This window comes from Trichogramma pretiosum, unplaced genomic scaffold (assembly GCF_000599845.2).
Source record: "Trichogramma pretiosum strain Unisexual culture from Peru unplaced genomic scaffold, Tpre_2.0 scaffold119, whole genome shotgun sequence".
Taxonomy (NCBI): domain Eukaryota; kingdom Metazoa; phylum Arthropoda; class Insecta; order Hymenoptera; family Trichogrammatidae; genus Trichogramma; species Trichogramma pretiosum.
Genome location: NW_019640845.1, coordinates 253537 through 268779, shown reverse-complemented (window position 1 = coordinate 268779; position 15243 = coordinate 253537). Strand labels below are relative to the sequence as shown.

General features: G+C 33.6%; 5 protein-coding genes across 7 annotated transcripts; 1 reads left to right on the top strand and 4 right to left on the bottom strand.

Annotated features, from left to right (window-relative positions):
- The first annotated feature begins 134 nt into the window (after positions 1-134).
- Positions 135-2669, top strand: LOC106657464 (DNA primase small subunit-like). Its single transcript, XM_014378999.2, has 6 exons — positions 135-351; positions 436-586; positions 656-828; positions 906-1101; positions 1167-1377; positions 1445-2669. Exons 1-6 carry the CDS (start codon positions 270-272, stop codon positions 1883-1885), a joined length of 1254 nt encoding a protein of 417 aa, XP_014234485.1. The 5' UTR covers positions 135-269; the 3' UTR covers positions 1886-2669.
- Positions 2670-2735: 66 nt separating this feature from the next.
- LOC106657483 (putative ankyrin repeat protein RF_0381) lies at positions 2736-6265 on the bottom strand. Of its 3 annotated transcripts, none has more exons than XM_014379023.2 (4): positions 6220-6265; positions 5286-5633; positions 4403-4863; positions 2736-4323 (listed from the first exon to the last, which is right to left on the bottom strand). In XM_014379023.2, the coding sequence occupies exons 3-4, from the start codon at positions 4814-4816 to the stop codon at positions 3034-3036; spliced, it is 1704 nt and encodes a 567-aa protein (XP_014234509.1). In that variant the 5' UTR covers positions 4817-4863; positions 5286-5633; positions 6220-6265; the 3' UTR covers positions 2736-3033. The 3 variants fall into 3 exon arrangements, with proteins under 3 accessions (XP_014234509.1, XP_014234508.1, XP_014234507.1); XM_014379022.2 differs by having other exon boundaries at positions 5723-6262; XM_014379021.2 differs by having other exon boundaries at positions 5286-6262.
- Positions 6266-6275: 10 nt separating this feature from the next.
- Positions 6276-8760, bottom strand: LOC106657481. Its single transcript, XM_014379018.2, has 5 exons — positions 7687-8760; positions 7254-7625; positions 6918-7172; positions 6479-6844; positions 6276-6395 (listed from the first exon to the last, which is right to left on the bottom strand). The coding sequence occupies exons 1-5, from the start codon at positions 8633-8635 to the stop codon at positions 6358-6360; spliced, it is 1980 nt and encodes a 659-aa protein (XP_014234504.1). The 5' UTR covers positions 8636-8760; the 3' UTR covers positions 6276-6357.
- Positions 8761-8844: 84 nt separating this feature from the next.
- Positions 8845-12285, bottom strand: LOC106657419. Its single transcript, XM_014378951.2, has 8 exons — positions 11325-12285; positions 10936-11235; positions 10648-10872; positions 10525-10572; positions 10128-10466; positions 9704-10057; positions 9426-9622; positions 8845-8882 (listed from the first exon to the last, which is right to left on the bottom strand). The coding sequence occupies exons 1-8, from the start codon at positions 12283-12285 to the stop codon at positions 8859-8861; spliced, it is 2448 nt and encodes an 815-aa protein (XP_014234437.2). The 3' UTR covers positions 8845-8858.
- A 445-nt stretch (positions 12286-12730) lies between these two features.
- LOC106657488 (decaprenyl-diphosphate synthase subunit 1) lies at positions 12731-14639 on the bottom strand. The gene has a single exon (XM_014379026.2). The coding sequence runs from the start codon at positions 14327-14329 to the stop codon at positions 13151-13153; it is 1179 nt and encodes a 392-aa protein (XP_014234512.1). The 5' UTR covers positions 14330-14639; the 3' UTR covers positions 12731-13150.
- Positions 14640-15243: the final 604 nt, after the last annotated feature.

Below are 15243 nucleotides of genomic sequence, written 5' to 3'. Positions count from 1 at the left end.
TTTTTTGATCCCGCTGCGTGGTTTCGCTGTGCGGCCGCGCCGGGGCGCTACTCGACAGGCGGTCTCGCGCGTTTGTTTACATTTTCAGCACACGGAGTGGCTGATTTCAAATTTTCTTTCTGCTCCCTCTCTCACGTTGTTACATTGCGGCACATGTTTTGACGCGTCTGTCTTTGATGTTTCCGTAATATTGCCAAAGTCAACTGTTTTTTTCGGTGATTTTAGCTCTTTTTTTCTTATCAAGACCTCAATGTTTTGAAAGGGAGAAAATGTTTAAACCCGTGCTTCCACTTTATTACGCAAGAATATTCCCGTTCGATGAGATCCACCGTTGGCTGAGCTACGGTGAAGGTAAATTGCAGCCTGTGATTTACGCCTAAAGGTATGACAGGGAGAAATTCAACCGGTATGAACCTGTTACATTTTGGTTTGCAGATGAATTATTCCTCAACCGAGAGTTCGCTTTGAATTTCGATGGAGAGCGATTTTTGAGGTATCAATTTTACAAGGATGCAGCGCACTTGAAGCGAGAAATCAAATCTCTTCGGCCTACTAAAATCGACATTGGCGCTATTTACAACAAACCGTAATTTATTTTTTAACGACAACCAAATCGATAAGGTAAAATTATTTTCATGCTACTTTTTATTTACAGTCCCAAAAAACTTGATCGTGAGTCGATTTTTCCTGTGAACAAAGAATTCATAATTGATATTGATATTACTGACTATGATGATGTGAGGACATGCTGCTCTGAAGCAAACATTTGCAATAAATGTTGGAAATTTATGGCTTTAGCGATGCAAATCCTTGATGAAGCATTTAGAGGTAAACTATAATTCAAGTATAATTTTGCAAAAAAATTGTTCACAAAAAGTTGAATATTATAAATTTTTTTATTTTAGAGGATTTTGGATTTCAACATATATTATGGACGTTTTCTGGAAGGAGAGGGGTTCACTGTTGGGTGTGCGATGAGAGTGCTAGACAATTAAAAAAGCAAACTAGATTTAGTGTCGCTAGTTATTTGCAAGTTGTCACTGGAGGTGTATATAGAAAGAAAAAGGTTGATCTCAAAGAGCCCATTCATCCTTTTGTTAGGTAAAACAAAATTAAAATTATGAAAAATTTTGGACCATTCTAAATTTAAGCTTTATTTTTTCCAGGAGAGTACTTGATAGAGTTCAATCAATTTTCATAGATATGTGCGTTATAGAACAAAATATATTGGGTACCAATGAAATGGTATCAAAATTTTTAGAAATTTTAAACAATCTCAGCATGCGTACTGAAGTGCACAGTATCTTCAAAAAATATACAACCAGTTTAGAACGATGGTTGGCATTTGTTGAGTGTTTCAGAACTAAAATCAACAATGTTTGTATAAAACCTTTTATTCATTGAAAATAATATTTTAAAATTTAATATTATGAATATTTTTTAGGGTTCTGAAGAATGGAATGAGTTTCCATTTTTAATTGAAGAAATTATGTTGCAGTATACTTATCCAAGATTAGATATAAATGTTACTTTAGGATTGACACATTTATTAAAATCCCCTTTTAGTGTCCATCCTGATACAGGCAAAATAGGCATTCCTTTAGATATTAAAACAATAGAAAATTTTGATATTAAGTTGGTGCCAAATGTCTTTGATATATTTGATCAAGTTGATGCATATGATTTAAAAGCAAAGAATCAAGATATGGCTGGTCAAGTAAATAAAAAAGTGTCAGAAATCGAAAAAACAAATCTAAATCAGTATTTAAAAATATTTCGTGAATTCATTGATGAACTTGAAAAAGACAAAACAGAAAAAGAAATGAAAGAAGAAATTATTACAGAAAGCCAAGGACTTAATGACGAATACTTATTAGATACCTAATGAGCTATTCATTTCGTCATTTATACTTTCTTAGTTTTTAAGTGTTATAAAAATTTAAACCAGATTAATATTTTAAGAATTAATTTGCGTTGTTATAAAGTGTTATGAAAAAAACATTGAAAAATTGAAATATTAATAGACCTATGGTCGAGTAATACGATCTCTTGTTTGAATACGATCGTTTTAACTTTGAAGACAAATTGTTCGACTCGAGAAATGACGCGCTGAGAAGTATAAATTTATATATTAAGAGTATAAAAAAAAAATTAAGTCGCCGGTATTATACAGTTACGTGTATGGAATTATAAAAAGCTGTGATAACTTCCTTCCGCGGTGCGTTGCACAATACGTTCGTCGAATTAGTATGTATTTTGTGTCCACCACGATTGTAACAATATGTAATAAAATATTTTTACAATAATTTTTTAACGTATAACTTCTATTGATGTATTAGATGAATAAGTCATGCGTGTGGGACACTGGGGAAACGAATTTTTCGTTTTTGTCTCACGAGCTAGACATACTCGTTAGATGCGGTTTGGATTGCGGTTAATTTTTTCTTGCATGAACCTTTGATAGAAGATGTTTCATGGCCAAGGCTCAGCGTAATAATAGACCGTACGTTTTATTCGAAATAATATGGTTGCACATGACGTCACCGTTTAATTTATTCGACTAACAACACGTTCCACAGACGCACGTGCGATCGACGACTTTCTTTCTCACATAAAATTGTCGCATTTCCTTAAAAGTAGCAAGCATCAATAATTTATGAGATATTTTTTTTTCAGTTTCTGTTAATTCAATTTTTATTTGGATTAAATTTTCAATAATACGTATAGATTTATACACCTTTGCAAAAATATATTCATCAAGTCTTTCTTTTTTGAATTTGTTTTTTCTTTGTTTTTAATGTAAGAGTTAAGATATGTATGCATACTTGTATACATTAACAATTATCCGAACATTATCAACAAACAAGAACAATTATTATCAAACGAAATCGGAGAACAAGTGTGCCAAGGGTAACGAATAATATATCCGTGAGTACAACTAATTTTTTTTTAAATCCTCTCGTGAGTGACTAATTGATTCACACACGCTTCAATTATTTTTTTTTTTGGTAAACTTTATCACTTCAAACTTCTTCAAGTCATTTTCAAATTCACTAAATCTTCGGATGTCAAATAACTGAAGATTTGGCTTGTCACTATATCCGGTAAAACGTAAGGTCTCACCAGCCAACTGAAGACTACCAGTGAGGGCTCGATCAAACGTCTCCGACTCTCCGCCTTGTGGAATCTTTCTTTCAACATGGAATAGTAGATTGGGAATTCGTTTGCAAAAACATTGGAATGTAGTAATCTTAACAGATCCTGATTTTTGGTATATCCTACAATAATGTCCATACTTTTCGTAAGTACTTTGAAAAGCGATATGTTATCACAGATATTAGGCTTCATTCTCGACAGCTCCTTCAGACAGTTCCTGAAGAATACGCTCAATTTTTCATCGTTGTTTATCATGCGCAGGTTTTCCTCGCTGATTTTCGGCATTTTGGCAATGTGTTTGATGAGTAATTCGAATATATTATCGTCACAACCGATATCAGTGTGTATGGGACAGAACCCGTTCCACGGATTGTAGATGCTTCTCATGTAGGCGACTTCGAACGCCAGCGACAATGGCGTTTTGCCGCTTCTGTCGATCGCATTAACGTCCGCGTTATATTCTAGTAAAACTTTGATCATGTTCTCATCCTCGACTGCGACTGCGACATGCAGGGACAATTTTCCATCGTTCGTACGATCGTCGATGCGGGCCCCTCGATCCAATAACAACTTGACAATGTTCTTATTGCTGTATTGTATGGCAAAGTGTAAGGAACTTTTTCCGTCGTGATTCTTTTTATTTACATTGGCTCCGTACTTGAGAAACAATCGTACCAATTTTTCGTTTCCGTTGATTATTGCAAAGTGAAAAGCTGTTTCACCTGCCATAGTGTCGTCGTTCACGTCAGCGCCTTTGTCGACTAAAAGTTTTACAATTCGATCCATTGTTCTTTCATCCAGATAATTTAATCTGGCTGCGATATGCAAAGGTGTATTTCCGTAAATATCTTTGGCATTGACATCGGCTCCATAGTCTAATAATAATTGTACATTTTTTTCGGCTCGTTGTGTTATTGCTTCGTGCAGCGGCGTTATGCCGTGATTAGTTTTACTATTAACTATAGTGGCTTCGTGCTTCAGCAGCAATTTGGCAATTTTTGTGTTTTCGAATTCTATGGCAAAGAAAAGAGGGCACTTGCCATCACGATTTTTTGCGTTAACGTTAGCTCCATATTGTAAAAATAGAGTTAATAATTCTCTGCTACCATTCATGATGGCATAGTGCAGGGCAGTTTCTCCAGAATCTGTGCATTCATTCAGCAAAGCCTGTATACAAATCATTGATTTATTAACACTGATTTTTAAGTTTGATAAACTAGTGTTAAACTTTTTGATCAATACAAACCTTTGAATCAGGCCCAGTGTCCAAAAGTAGTTTAGCAATTCTCAGCATTTTCCTTTCATCTCTATAATTAACACAAGCAGCTAAATGCAGTGGTGTCTTACCAAATAAATCCTTAGAATCTACTCTTGCACCACAATCCAGCAGCAGCTTGACATTATTTTCCTTTCCAGATTGCACAGCCATATGAAGGGGAGTAAAACCGTCCAGTCGAGCATCATTGATAACTGCTCCAGCATTAAGAAGTATCTCAACAATGCTTTTGTCTGTGGAAACTACTGCAAAGTGCAGAGGACTATTGCCCTCTAGATCTTTGATATTAACATCTTGAGGTGTAAGGCAGCTTGTAAAAGGCAATTTGAAAGACATTGGAAAATTTCTAATGATATGACTATTGTGCTGATCTACTTCTGCCATGATTCTGAGGTTGATATTTTTTCATTAGGGCCAACAATCTTCACCACCTACAAGAACATAACGTAAATAAAAGATTTTCTTTTTACAATATAGTGATAAATTAATGACACATCATAGTCCGCAATAATAATTTTTATATAACATTCCGGTAAAAATGTGTTAGCGTGAGTCATACTTGCATTTTCACATCGAGATTTTGCGTCAAAATTTTTAATGAGTAGAACAAAAAATATGCAAATTACTTCAATTGATCCGACTCAAAACTCAAAAAAATGCATTATTATTTTCTTAAAACGATTTATTTTCTTTTTTCGTGAGAGTAAAGTAGATCAATAAAATTGATAATATTTCATCCGTCGCAATCGCTGCTAGGATCAATATCAAGCCCCGCGCGATTGATAAAGAACGTTTGGAGCAGATTTTCAATCGTGCATTATAAAATCAAATTGGTCGAAAACACTATCGTTACCTTGAATATCTTCGCTTTATGCCTTTCAAATGCGATTTTCTTCAATCGAATTCAGCTGCATCTCACGTTTTCGAATCTGTTTATTTTGATCGCTATATGATCCACTTTAACTTTGACACGTCTCTATGTTACATTCATGTTTACCTTCAGCGCTCGACTACGACTCTGACACTGCAGCGAATGCACTGAGCGCAGGTTAACGTATCAGCTGATTTCTGGGGAAAAATGCACATTACGCGCAGATGCAACATATGTGGCTGATATTTTTTGTCTCCAGCGGAGTCGCTCATGCACGTAGCTCGAAATATTATTCCGAGCGTGTTAACATATCATAAATTTGTGCTTATCCTGAAATGAAAAAAGGAAAATCAACAATTAATTATCAATTTTATAAGTGATAATATTCAATTTCACAGCAAAAGTACAATAGTTCTTACCCCTGGAAAGTTCTTTTCGACACGCGAAAATCAGGAGTTTAGATTAAGGATGAGTGCAGGGAACAAAGTAGTTCAAGGTCGTCGAATACGTAGGTGATTTTGAAAATGATATAGATATATAGAAGACTAGCTGAAGGCAAAGGGTGCAGACCCTACGATATCGATTTTACATGTACGTGAAAATATCAATATAGCCCGAACATATCAAGGATTGATAAAGATTTACAAGAATTACATCGATTAATATACGTCACGCAAAAATGATGTTTTAATGAGCGGACGCTTTTTACAAAAATTATCTAAAAAAAAAAATTAAGTGAAAAGTCGTTTTGAACGACATACTTGTTAGAAAATCTATCATGAGCTTTAAATTTTTTACAGACTGTAATTTTCAGCAAAGTAAAAATCTAATTGCAACATTAATTAAAGAAACTGAAAGTGTTTTATCAACAATTATAACACAATTTTCCAAATTATAGTACTAATTTAATACTTACTTAATACAAAATATACTCCACTTTTATTATACTAAAATATAAAACTTATATCAAGAGCAATAATACATTGTATTATTTCATTTGTACTTCATATCACATTTTTCATTTGTAGTAAAAGAATATCCCAAGTTTAAAATATCACAATTCAAGCTGTTGCCGATTTTTACAAACTGAAACTGAAAGAAATCAAGATTTTACATCAAAAATATCATCTTTTATAAAGAAAGAGTAAACATTTTATAAAAGTAGTTCAACAAACCTAAATATTTTTTTCCAGCATCCATAATTCTTTGAATCAGAGCTACATGATCCAATATTTTATCTCCATGATCACTTGCCACATGAGATTTCATTTTATTCAAACTACTTGTACAAAATGTACATAATTCACACTTTAAATAATCAATTTGACAAAGTATTTTATGAACTTTGAGTTGATTTTCACTTTCATATTTTCTTAAACACTTTCCACATTGATAGTCTTCAGAAACACTGCTGAGTAGCGGTGTCTTTTTATGCATAACACTTATATGAATTTTTACACCATGTTCTGAATGTGCTTGGTATGGACACATACTGCATTTAAATTTGCTACCATCGATTGTTGGAATATTGGAATTTTCTCCTAACATTTCATAAAGAAAGAATAAATATTAATAAATTGCATACAATTTAATATAACAATTATTTAATTTTACCATTACTTGTTGATGTATTGTCTAGTTCAAGTGCAGTTTCCATTTTTTTGGTATACAAACAGTACTCCAAAGGAATCATTTTTTGGCTTTCAACTTTTTCTCTCACAAACGACTTATTCATTTGTCTGAATAACTGAATTCCACAAACATTACAGTAATGAGGTTCTAGACCCTTCCATTTTACATATACTTTACAAGCTGTACAGTAAAATGGAATATGAGCATCTGGGTGATTTTGGGCATTTATTTCATTATCTATAATATTCAATAATATAGAAAAGTTAATTTTTTTATAATACTTTTGCTTTATAAAAAAGTATCAATAATTATACTTACTCTGGATTTTATCTAAAATTTTGTTCAGTTTTTTTTTATCTATTATAATATGCTCTTTCATAAGATGATACTTCATTTTGAGAAATTTTTTAGTACTATAGGAACAAAGAGTACATTTTAAAATTGGTTCTTGAATGACAACGTGTTCTTGATACAAATCTTTTTCAGTATCATCACCAGAACTATTGCAATTAACAACCTCTTGTTTTTCTATTTTTTCAGTTTCTTCATTTGTAAAGTTGGAAAAATATTCTTTGAGTGACTGATTGGATGATTCTGTATTTTCATTTTTAGATAATTGTGTATCATTTGTATGAATATTAGTCACTTCTTCTTTATGTACAGTGCCTTTTTGAAGAATTATACAAGGTTCTATAAAAAAAAGCAATAATTATTGAAAGATTAACATTAAAAAAAATTATTAGAAATTTACCTTGGAAATAATTTCCTTCTTCAGTAATACACTTGTATACTCGGTTATGCCATTCTTGAAAGGCTTTGTCAAATTCTTCTGGATCTATTGATTCTAATAAGACTCTTACTTCAGAACAGATATTGTGAGGACTCATATTTTCTATTCTTTTTTGAATTTTTGGTATTAAAAAAAAATCCATTGGTACCAAATCGGGTGAATTTGGTGGATAATGTAATACCTCTATACCGCTTTTTAAAAGCAAATCATTTACTATGGAAGCTGAGTGCGCTTGTGTCATATCATGATGTAATATCCAATTTGTAATTTTTTTTTTGTTCGCTTTAGCTATTAGTCTGTTTAAAACTTCACAATAAAACTCAGCATCAACTTTGGTGTTTCTAGGTACAAATTCCATATGAACTAACTCTTTATTGTTGAAAAATACTATCAAAAGTACTTTTGAATGTGATCTGCCATTAAGTGATTTTGTAGTATGCAACCAGACCTCATCCCCTGTAATTATACGATTGAGCATATTTGGATTTTTGTCCCAACATCGTCTGAAGTACAGACTTTCTTCTAGTCTTCTGTCCATCTCGTATGAGCTAAGTTTCTTCGGTACTAATCTGCCACACAAATATCCCAGTTCCAAAACATTTTCAATGACACCAGCCAACTGTTCCTCTGTGACTTGCAGCATGAATGACATGTTATCCAACTTGCATCTTGGATCCTGCACAATAGCTTTGTAAACAATTTCCGTGACGGGATCGAGATAAGATTGTAGATTCGTTTCTGTTTCACCTGCTTGCACGCGACTAAGCTCGAGTAACCATTGAGAGCATTGAAATTTGTTGATTTTGTTATCGGAGTACACTGAATTAACGAGCCGCAATGTTTTATTTACATCACAACCGAGCTTGTAACAAAATTCTACACACACGCGTTGTTTGAAGTAATCATCCATTGTTTGATAATGTCAATTTCGATGTAAAATTTGTTACTATGATTCTATTATTAACTCAAGTGCATAATATTCTTGGTAAAATCACGTGCAAAAATGCTATGAGGTGAGCACTAAGCACGCCATACGCGTAATAACGCAGCAGACTGTTTGGCAGTTGACCGGCTTGTTTATTTAGTCCAGTTGGCGGGAATGGCGCAAGTGCAACTGCCCGCACGTCGATGTGTCATTCATGACATTTACTTATAAGCTGAAAAAGTCGTTACATCTACTAATTCTAAGAATGGTAGCAAAGGATTAGATTTGAAAATTTAACTTTAATAGTAAGTTTATGATAAAAGATGAAAATAATAGTGTAATATTTGCACTTTATTACATTTTATAAAATTTATTATAAAAGTATTTAATTTTGTAGACTACAATAATATTAACAAAGATATGGCTGTCAATCTTTGCTGAATGACTTATCACAATTTATGTCTCAGTATATAAAAATGATACATAGGAGTACTAATAATTATGAAAACATGTATCTGTTTTCAAATACTTCTTAAAATACAGTTTTTTTTCATCAATGATTTGTCAATGATTTGTCAATGATTTGCAGTCAATAGGGACATAATATAATTTACAAAAATATTGCTAAATTAGTTTCGGAACTTAATTATTATTTTACATTTTAATAATACTTTGGATTTTTGACTATTAGTACTCAAATATGCATTAAACATATTTGCCCCAACTTCTTAATATTTTTCTATCATTTCTCTATTTTATCATTCTTGTGTTTTACCTTCGGACCACAGTTCAACTGAGCTATTGGAATGTTGAAAGTTGGCCTAGATTTAAAAAAATTGGGATTACATTCATTGAAAAGATGATCTTGAAATAGTTTGAGTGAACTCATGATTGCATTGCAATGTGTGCACTTGAAGAAAGTTTTAGAACCATTTTCAGACTTTGGACTAGAGATTGATGTCGTAAACTCAACTGCTTTAAAAAATTACAAGGATACAATACACATTCAATGTTTTATCAAAAATTTCAATTTGCAATTCCACTATTACTTACTTTTTGAACTAGTATTTGAATTTTTCTTTGGGCTTATATTATTTACACGAGTTCCTTGATGACTATTCATTATGTGTTCTTTAAGATCCAGCAAAATATATCCTTCATATTTACAAAGACCACAGGCATAAATAGGTCCAGTCCATGTACATCGTAGTACATGTTTTGCAAAGTGATCTTTATCTTGAAAAATTTTTTTACATTGAGGACACAGTTTGTAAATATTTATCAAAGGAATATCTCTGCATTTCAAGCATTTTCTCAAACCATTGTGATCATATATTGCTGAACATCTCATACAATATTTCAAGAGTTTTATTTTTTTCGGTGGACTGGGATCATCAGTCAGAAAATCTAAAAATTTGATAGGTGCAATGATTACAAGTTTGAAGATATATATTTTAAATCACCAAGTATGATGTACCTTCTTCAGACTCAGATAAACAGGTATTTACGAGGGTAGGTTGAGTATCAACTTTACAATTATTTTTGAAATGCATCTTGAAATGATAACTATTTACAAAAATACATTTGCATTCAGTGCAGCTGATATTTTCTAAATTTTTGTCTTCTTGATTTAAATTTGGATAACATCCTATATTCAAATGTGTTGTTGAAGATGGGCAATCTTCTAAATGTTTTTTACAATTCATGCAACGATTTTTTAAAGGGCTTTGGCATTTTACACAATATTGAATTGTTTTTTGTTCAATATATGTTATATTGCAATTAGAACAATAAAGATCCATAACTTCCTGAAGATCTAAAGTAAATTCCCAATTATTTATCTAATTCATCAATTTAAATGTATCAAAACTTACCAAGTTTATTAAAACCTTTGTAACTGTAATTAATTTTGTTTTGACAATCTGTAATAAAAATTACAGTTTTGTTATCATATAACGAAAATAAATTTTTCAAAATTTATAAAAATGTTAACTTACTATAAAACAATCGTGGAGAAGTTTCAATCATTTTGTTTAAAATTTCATCATCTGTATCTTCTTGTTCATGCTTATTGAAAAGGTGATGTTTCATATTATCTATGTTGATGGTGACATAACTACAATCCATACATTTCAAATAAAATATTCCTCTACAACTTTCTATGTGTGTTTTATAGATTGATTTACTGCTTTGAAATTTTATTCGACATTGTGGACATTGAACTATTAAAATAATGAAATGAAATTTTAAATATAAATTATTCGTTTGTATGTTTAGTAACTTACTTTCTACTTTTAAATTATTTTGGCCTTCTAAATATTTAGTGACTTTATTTGAATTATCTGAAACGAAATACCGCAATTCAAATTTTATGGCACTATTTGATGGACTAAATTGATTTTTGTCTATGGATAAATCTATTTGATCACAAGTCAAGTCACTTGTTGAAGGAGCAATGTTTTCATTAATAATATTTTGGTTGATACACTGCTCTAATGGATCTACTATTGAAGCATTGGAATTAACACTGCTTAATGACTTTGGTGAATGTATATCACTAATATTTGAGTTTTTGTTTTGCTTATCTGTAAAAAACAAGTAAAACAAATTTAATAAGAAAATTCAATAAATTTATTTTCAGCTATATTATGAACAAAATACTGCAGTCACTTACCACAGAAGTAATCCCCTTTTATATTTATGCATTGATCCCATATTTCTTGCCATTGATTAAATCCATTTACAAATTCTGTCAGCTTAATGTTATTGATAATTTGAATTATTTTCTTTTGTAACTGCTTAACAGTTTGCAACTGTACTCGTTTTAAGCCTTGTTTTAATTTAGGTATGAGAAAAATGTCACACGGTGCCAGATCTGGAGAATTTGGTGTATATGACAGCACATCAACATTTTTTTTTTTCAAATACTCTTGCAGCTTAGGAGATGAATGAGCATTTGTATCTTCATGATGATGTAAAATCCACTTTCTTTGATCGCCTATTCTCAAACTCAATCTTTTGATTACTTCACAATAATAAATCGCCGTCAAAGTCTCCCTATGGGGTAAAAATTCATAATAAACAATTCCTCTCTTAGCAAAAAATACGATGAACGTAGTTTTCACGATCGCCTCATCCGATCCGTTTTCGGCGTACAGAACAACCTCGTCGCCGGTGACAATTTTGTCAAGGAAGTCCGGATCGTTGGAGCATCGTTCGCGCAGCTTCTTGCAAGCTCCGAGCCTCCAGAGCTTTTCGTGCTGGCCAAGCTGTTCGGGCACGAATTTTCCGACGCACCGGACGACTCGCAGCTCGTCTCGCAATATAGCCTCGACCCTGTCGCGCGACAGAGCCAGACGATCGCACAGCTGCGACACGCTGAGCCTCTTGTCCTCGAGCAGCATCAGACGCAGCCTCTCGATCTCCGGGTCGTTCGAGGGGGTGTCGCAGTCCGGTATCCAGGGCTCGCCAGCGCTGCATCGCGTGTACCACTGGTAAACCTGAGTGCGACCGGCCGCGTTCTCTCCGAATCTCCGTTGGAGCTCTTGCAGTGTCTCCTCCACATTTTGCCCGTTCTGATGGCACAACTCGATGATGATGCGTTGCTCCGTCGAGCACAGTTTTGATGGTTTCATGGCATATTCTTAAATAATCGTGCGATGAACACGTCGATCACGAGCAAGATTTATTTAATGCAAATTTTTCTGTGTTACGAGATGAATTTCAAAAGTGAAAGCGAAACGACCTTGCAAATTTTGAAAGCAGTTTTTACAGCAAGTGAGTGGCAGACGAGTTTCTATAATGTATCCTTGCGCCCTTACGGCTCCAATGTTATGGGTTTATCTTATTGGGGGTTGTATAAGGTGCATGTTACAATGAAGTGATCTCTCTTCTCGTGAATTCTGCGTCAGTTTAGCAAATCTCTTGACCGATAAAAAGAGAAGATGAAACTCCAAAATAAGCTGAAAAATTATTCAAATCATCATTTTCATGATTGCAAATTGTAAAACATGAGAACTGCTTTAAAGAGAAAAGAAAAAGAACAAGGTAAATTTGAATAATTCACGAAAATGTTTAAAACTTGTCATGTAATTTATTTTTTATAAAATTATGTGCTTACACATTTAGACAACACTTCTCTTTAAATTTGTACATTTGTTCACTGTTTTTCTTTAAATTAGATGAGAAAAAATCGTATTTACAATTATATTTCATTACATTCACATTTACCTGTTTAAGAAAATTAAACAATAATACAAATGATTAAAGTTTCAATCATTATCTCACTGGCATGAAGTCAAGTACTTTATACTTATGTTTTCAATAACTTTTTTATAAAACAAAATAAAAAATACTTAAACAAACTAAACAAATATTAATAAAAAAATTTCAGAATGGTTAAAAGTCTGTGTACTGCAGTATTACTATAGTCCAATATAGCTATCAATAACAAGATGTTTAACAGAAATATATTGTTTTATACTACTGAGAAATGTAACATTACTTCATACGATTAAGTACCATATCATTGATGGATATTAAACTTTTTTGATATATGCTCTCTGTAAGAGATCTAGCCAATCTATCAGCTTCGTCACAATGACTCTTGGCCAAGGCTTTAGTTTGCTCCAATCCTTGTGATTTGTGCACCAACTCAAAAGCTTTTTCTACGTCTCCTGGTTCTGAAAAGCGTCTCATTATCATTGGATTGAGTTCTGGGAATTTTTCACAAGCAAACAAAACTGGAGCTGTGGCCAATCCAAGTTTCAAATCAGCAGCAGCTGGTTTGCCCAATGCATCAGTTGAAGAAATAAAATCCAACAAATCATCTACCAGTTGAAACGCTAAACCCATATGTCTTCCATATTGATAAGCAACTTCAGAAAGCTCATCATTAGCACCACTAAGCATAGCTACAGCCTTTGCTGAATTAGCAATCAAGCTAGCTGTTTTTCTGTAAGTTTTAGTCAAATAATGTGCAAATCTCTCAGTTTCTGCCTCCTTTGCTCCCAGCTGCATGAATTCTCCCTGAACTAAGTCAGTTATGACTTGACTCAGTACCACAGTGACATCATCGTTCCTAAGTCTAGCAATCATCATTGAAGCAACAGCAATGATAAAATCACCAGCCATCGCAACTTTTTTCTGGCTCCACAACACATTCACTGAAGGTTTACCTCTTCTAAAATCTGATTGATCGATCACATCATCGTGTATGAGAGAAGCACTATGGATCATTTCAGATATCATTGCCACTTGTCTTTGCGATTGTAACAAACCATCCTTTCCCAAATGACAATTAATAGCTCTAGCCATCAGTATCGCTACCATTGGTCTAAGAGCTTTACCTTGACCTCCAAAATAGTATGTAGCAATGGTTTTCAACTCTTCAAGGCTGGTGTTATCGACGAGTTCCTTCCTAATGTCCGCGTACACATCCTTGAGATCATCTTCCAGCAGATGATAGGGATCGAACTTTTGATCGGCCGGTTTTTGCACTGAGGTCGTGAATTTTCGCAATTGGCTCGGGGCCAGCAGTTGCGACAAATTAGAATTTTGTCGTTTTAGCTGCTCGAAATTAACCAAACACAAGGCGGGCGTGCTGGGCTGCACGTAACGGCGCAAAATTTGTTTATTAACTTGCGAAAAAGGGAAGCGCAAAGTCTTGAGGCACGCCATTGTAATTGCGAACTGAAGTGTCGAGTCAAGTGGTGTGCGATACTACGCGAGGATAATACGCGGCTGCTGCTCTCGCTCGTTTGTTGTGTCGTGTGTTACCTGCTGCGTGGAATATAACTGTAAACGCCGAGCAAAGCGAAATTTTGCGAACGGGAAGGGTGAGGTACGACGAGTAGAAACGATGCGACTTTCGCCATACTTTCTCTTTTGCTACATACCGCGCGTTTTAGCGAAAGCATGCGTGTATATTGCCAACTATAATGTATCGGCATTCGGCATGCGCTGCGGGAAATGTAATACACCTGCCCATAGTTGCTACCTATATGTGTGCTACTATAGACGAAGCATCTTCCTGTGAATGAGGCTGAATAATTCGGAGCGAATCGCGTGTGCACATCGTTAAATTTAAATTACGCGTAACTCTTACTATTCGCATAGTTGAGAAATGCGCGCTACTCCGAGCTATTCAATAGTTTTGTAATTACGGTGAAAAAGTTGATTAATATGGAAAATAGTGTACAGAATTCAAAGAACTTTTTTCCTACAAATGTCAATGAAAATTTGTCATTTAGCTTATTTTTATCAACTTCCATCTGATTTATTTGAATGAAAATCAAATTGTTTAAAAAAATTAATTGTATTATACCTGAGAGAATAGATAGATCACGATTTCCGGTCAATGAACTTGACATTTAGTTTAATAATTAACGATGTGGACTATTATGAGGTTCAACGAGGCAGCGTTTTTTAATTTATCAAAGAGGTCAGAAGTAGTCTGTCGAAACGTCAACGAGCAGAGATGGCATAACCAGCCAAAAATTAAAATGTTCAACCTTGCTTGAATGTTTAAAATTTTTACTAGTGTACAAAAGGATCATTTTTGGAACATAATATGTACTAGATTTACTGCAGTT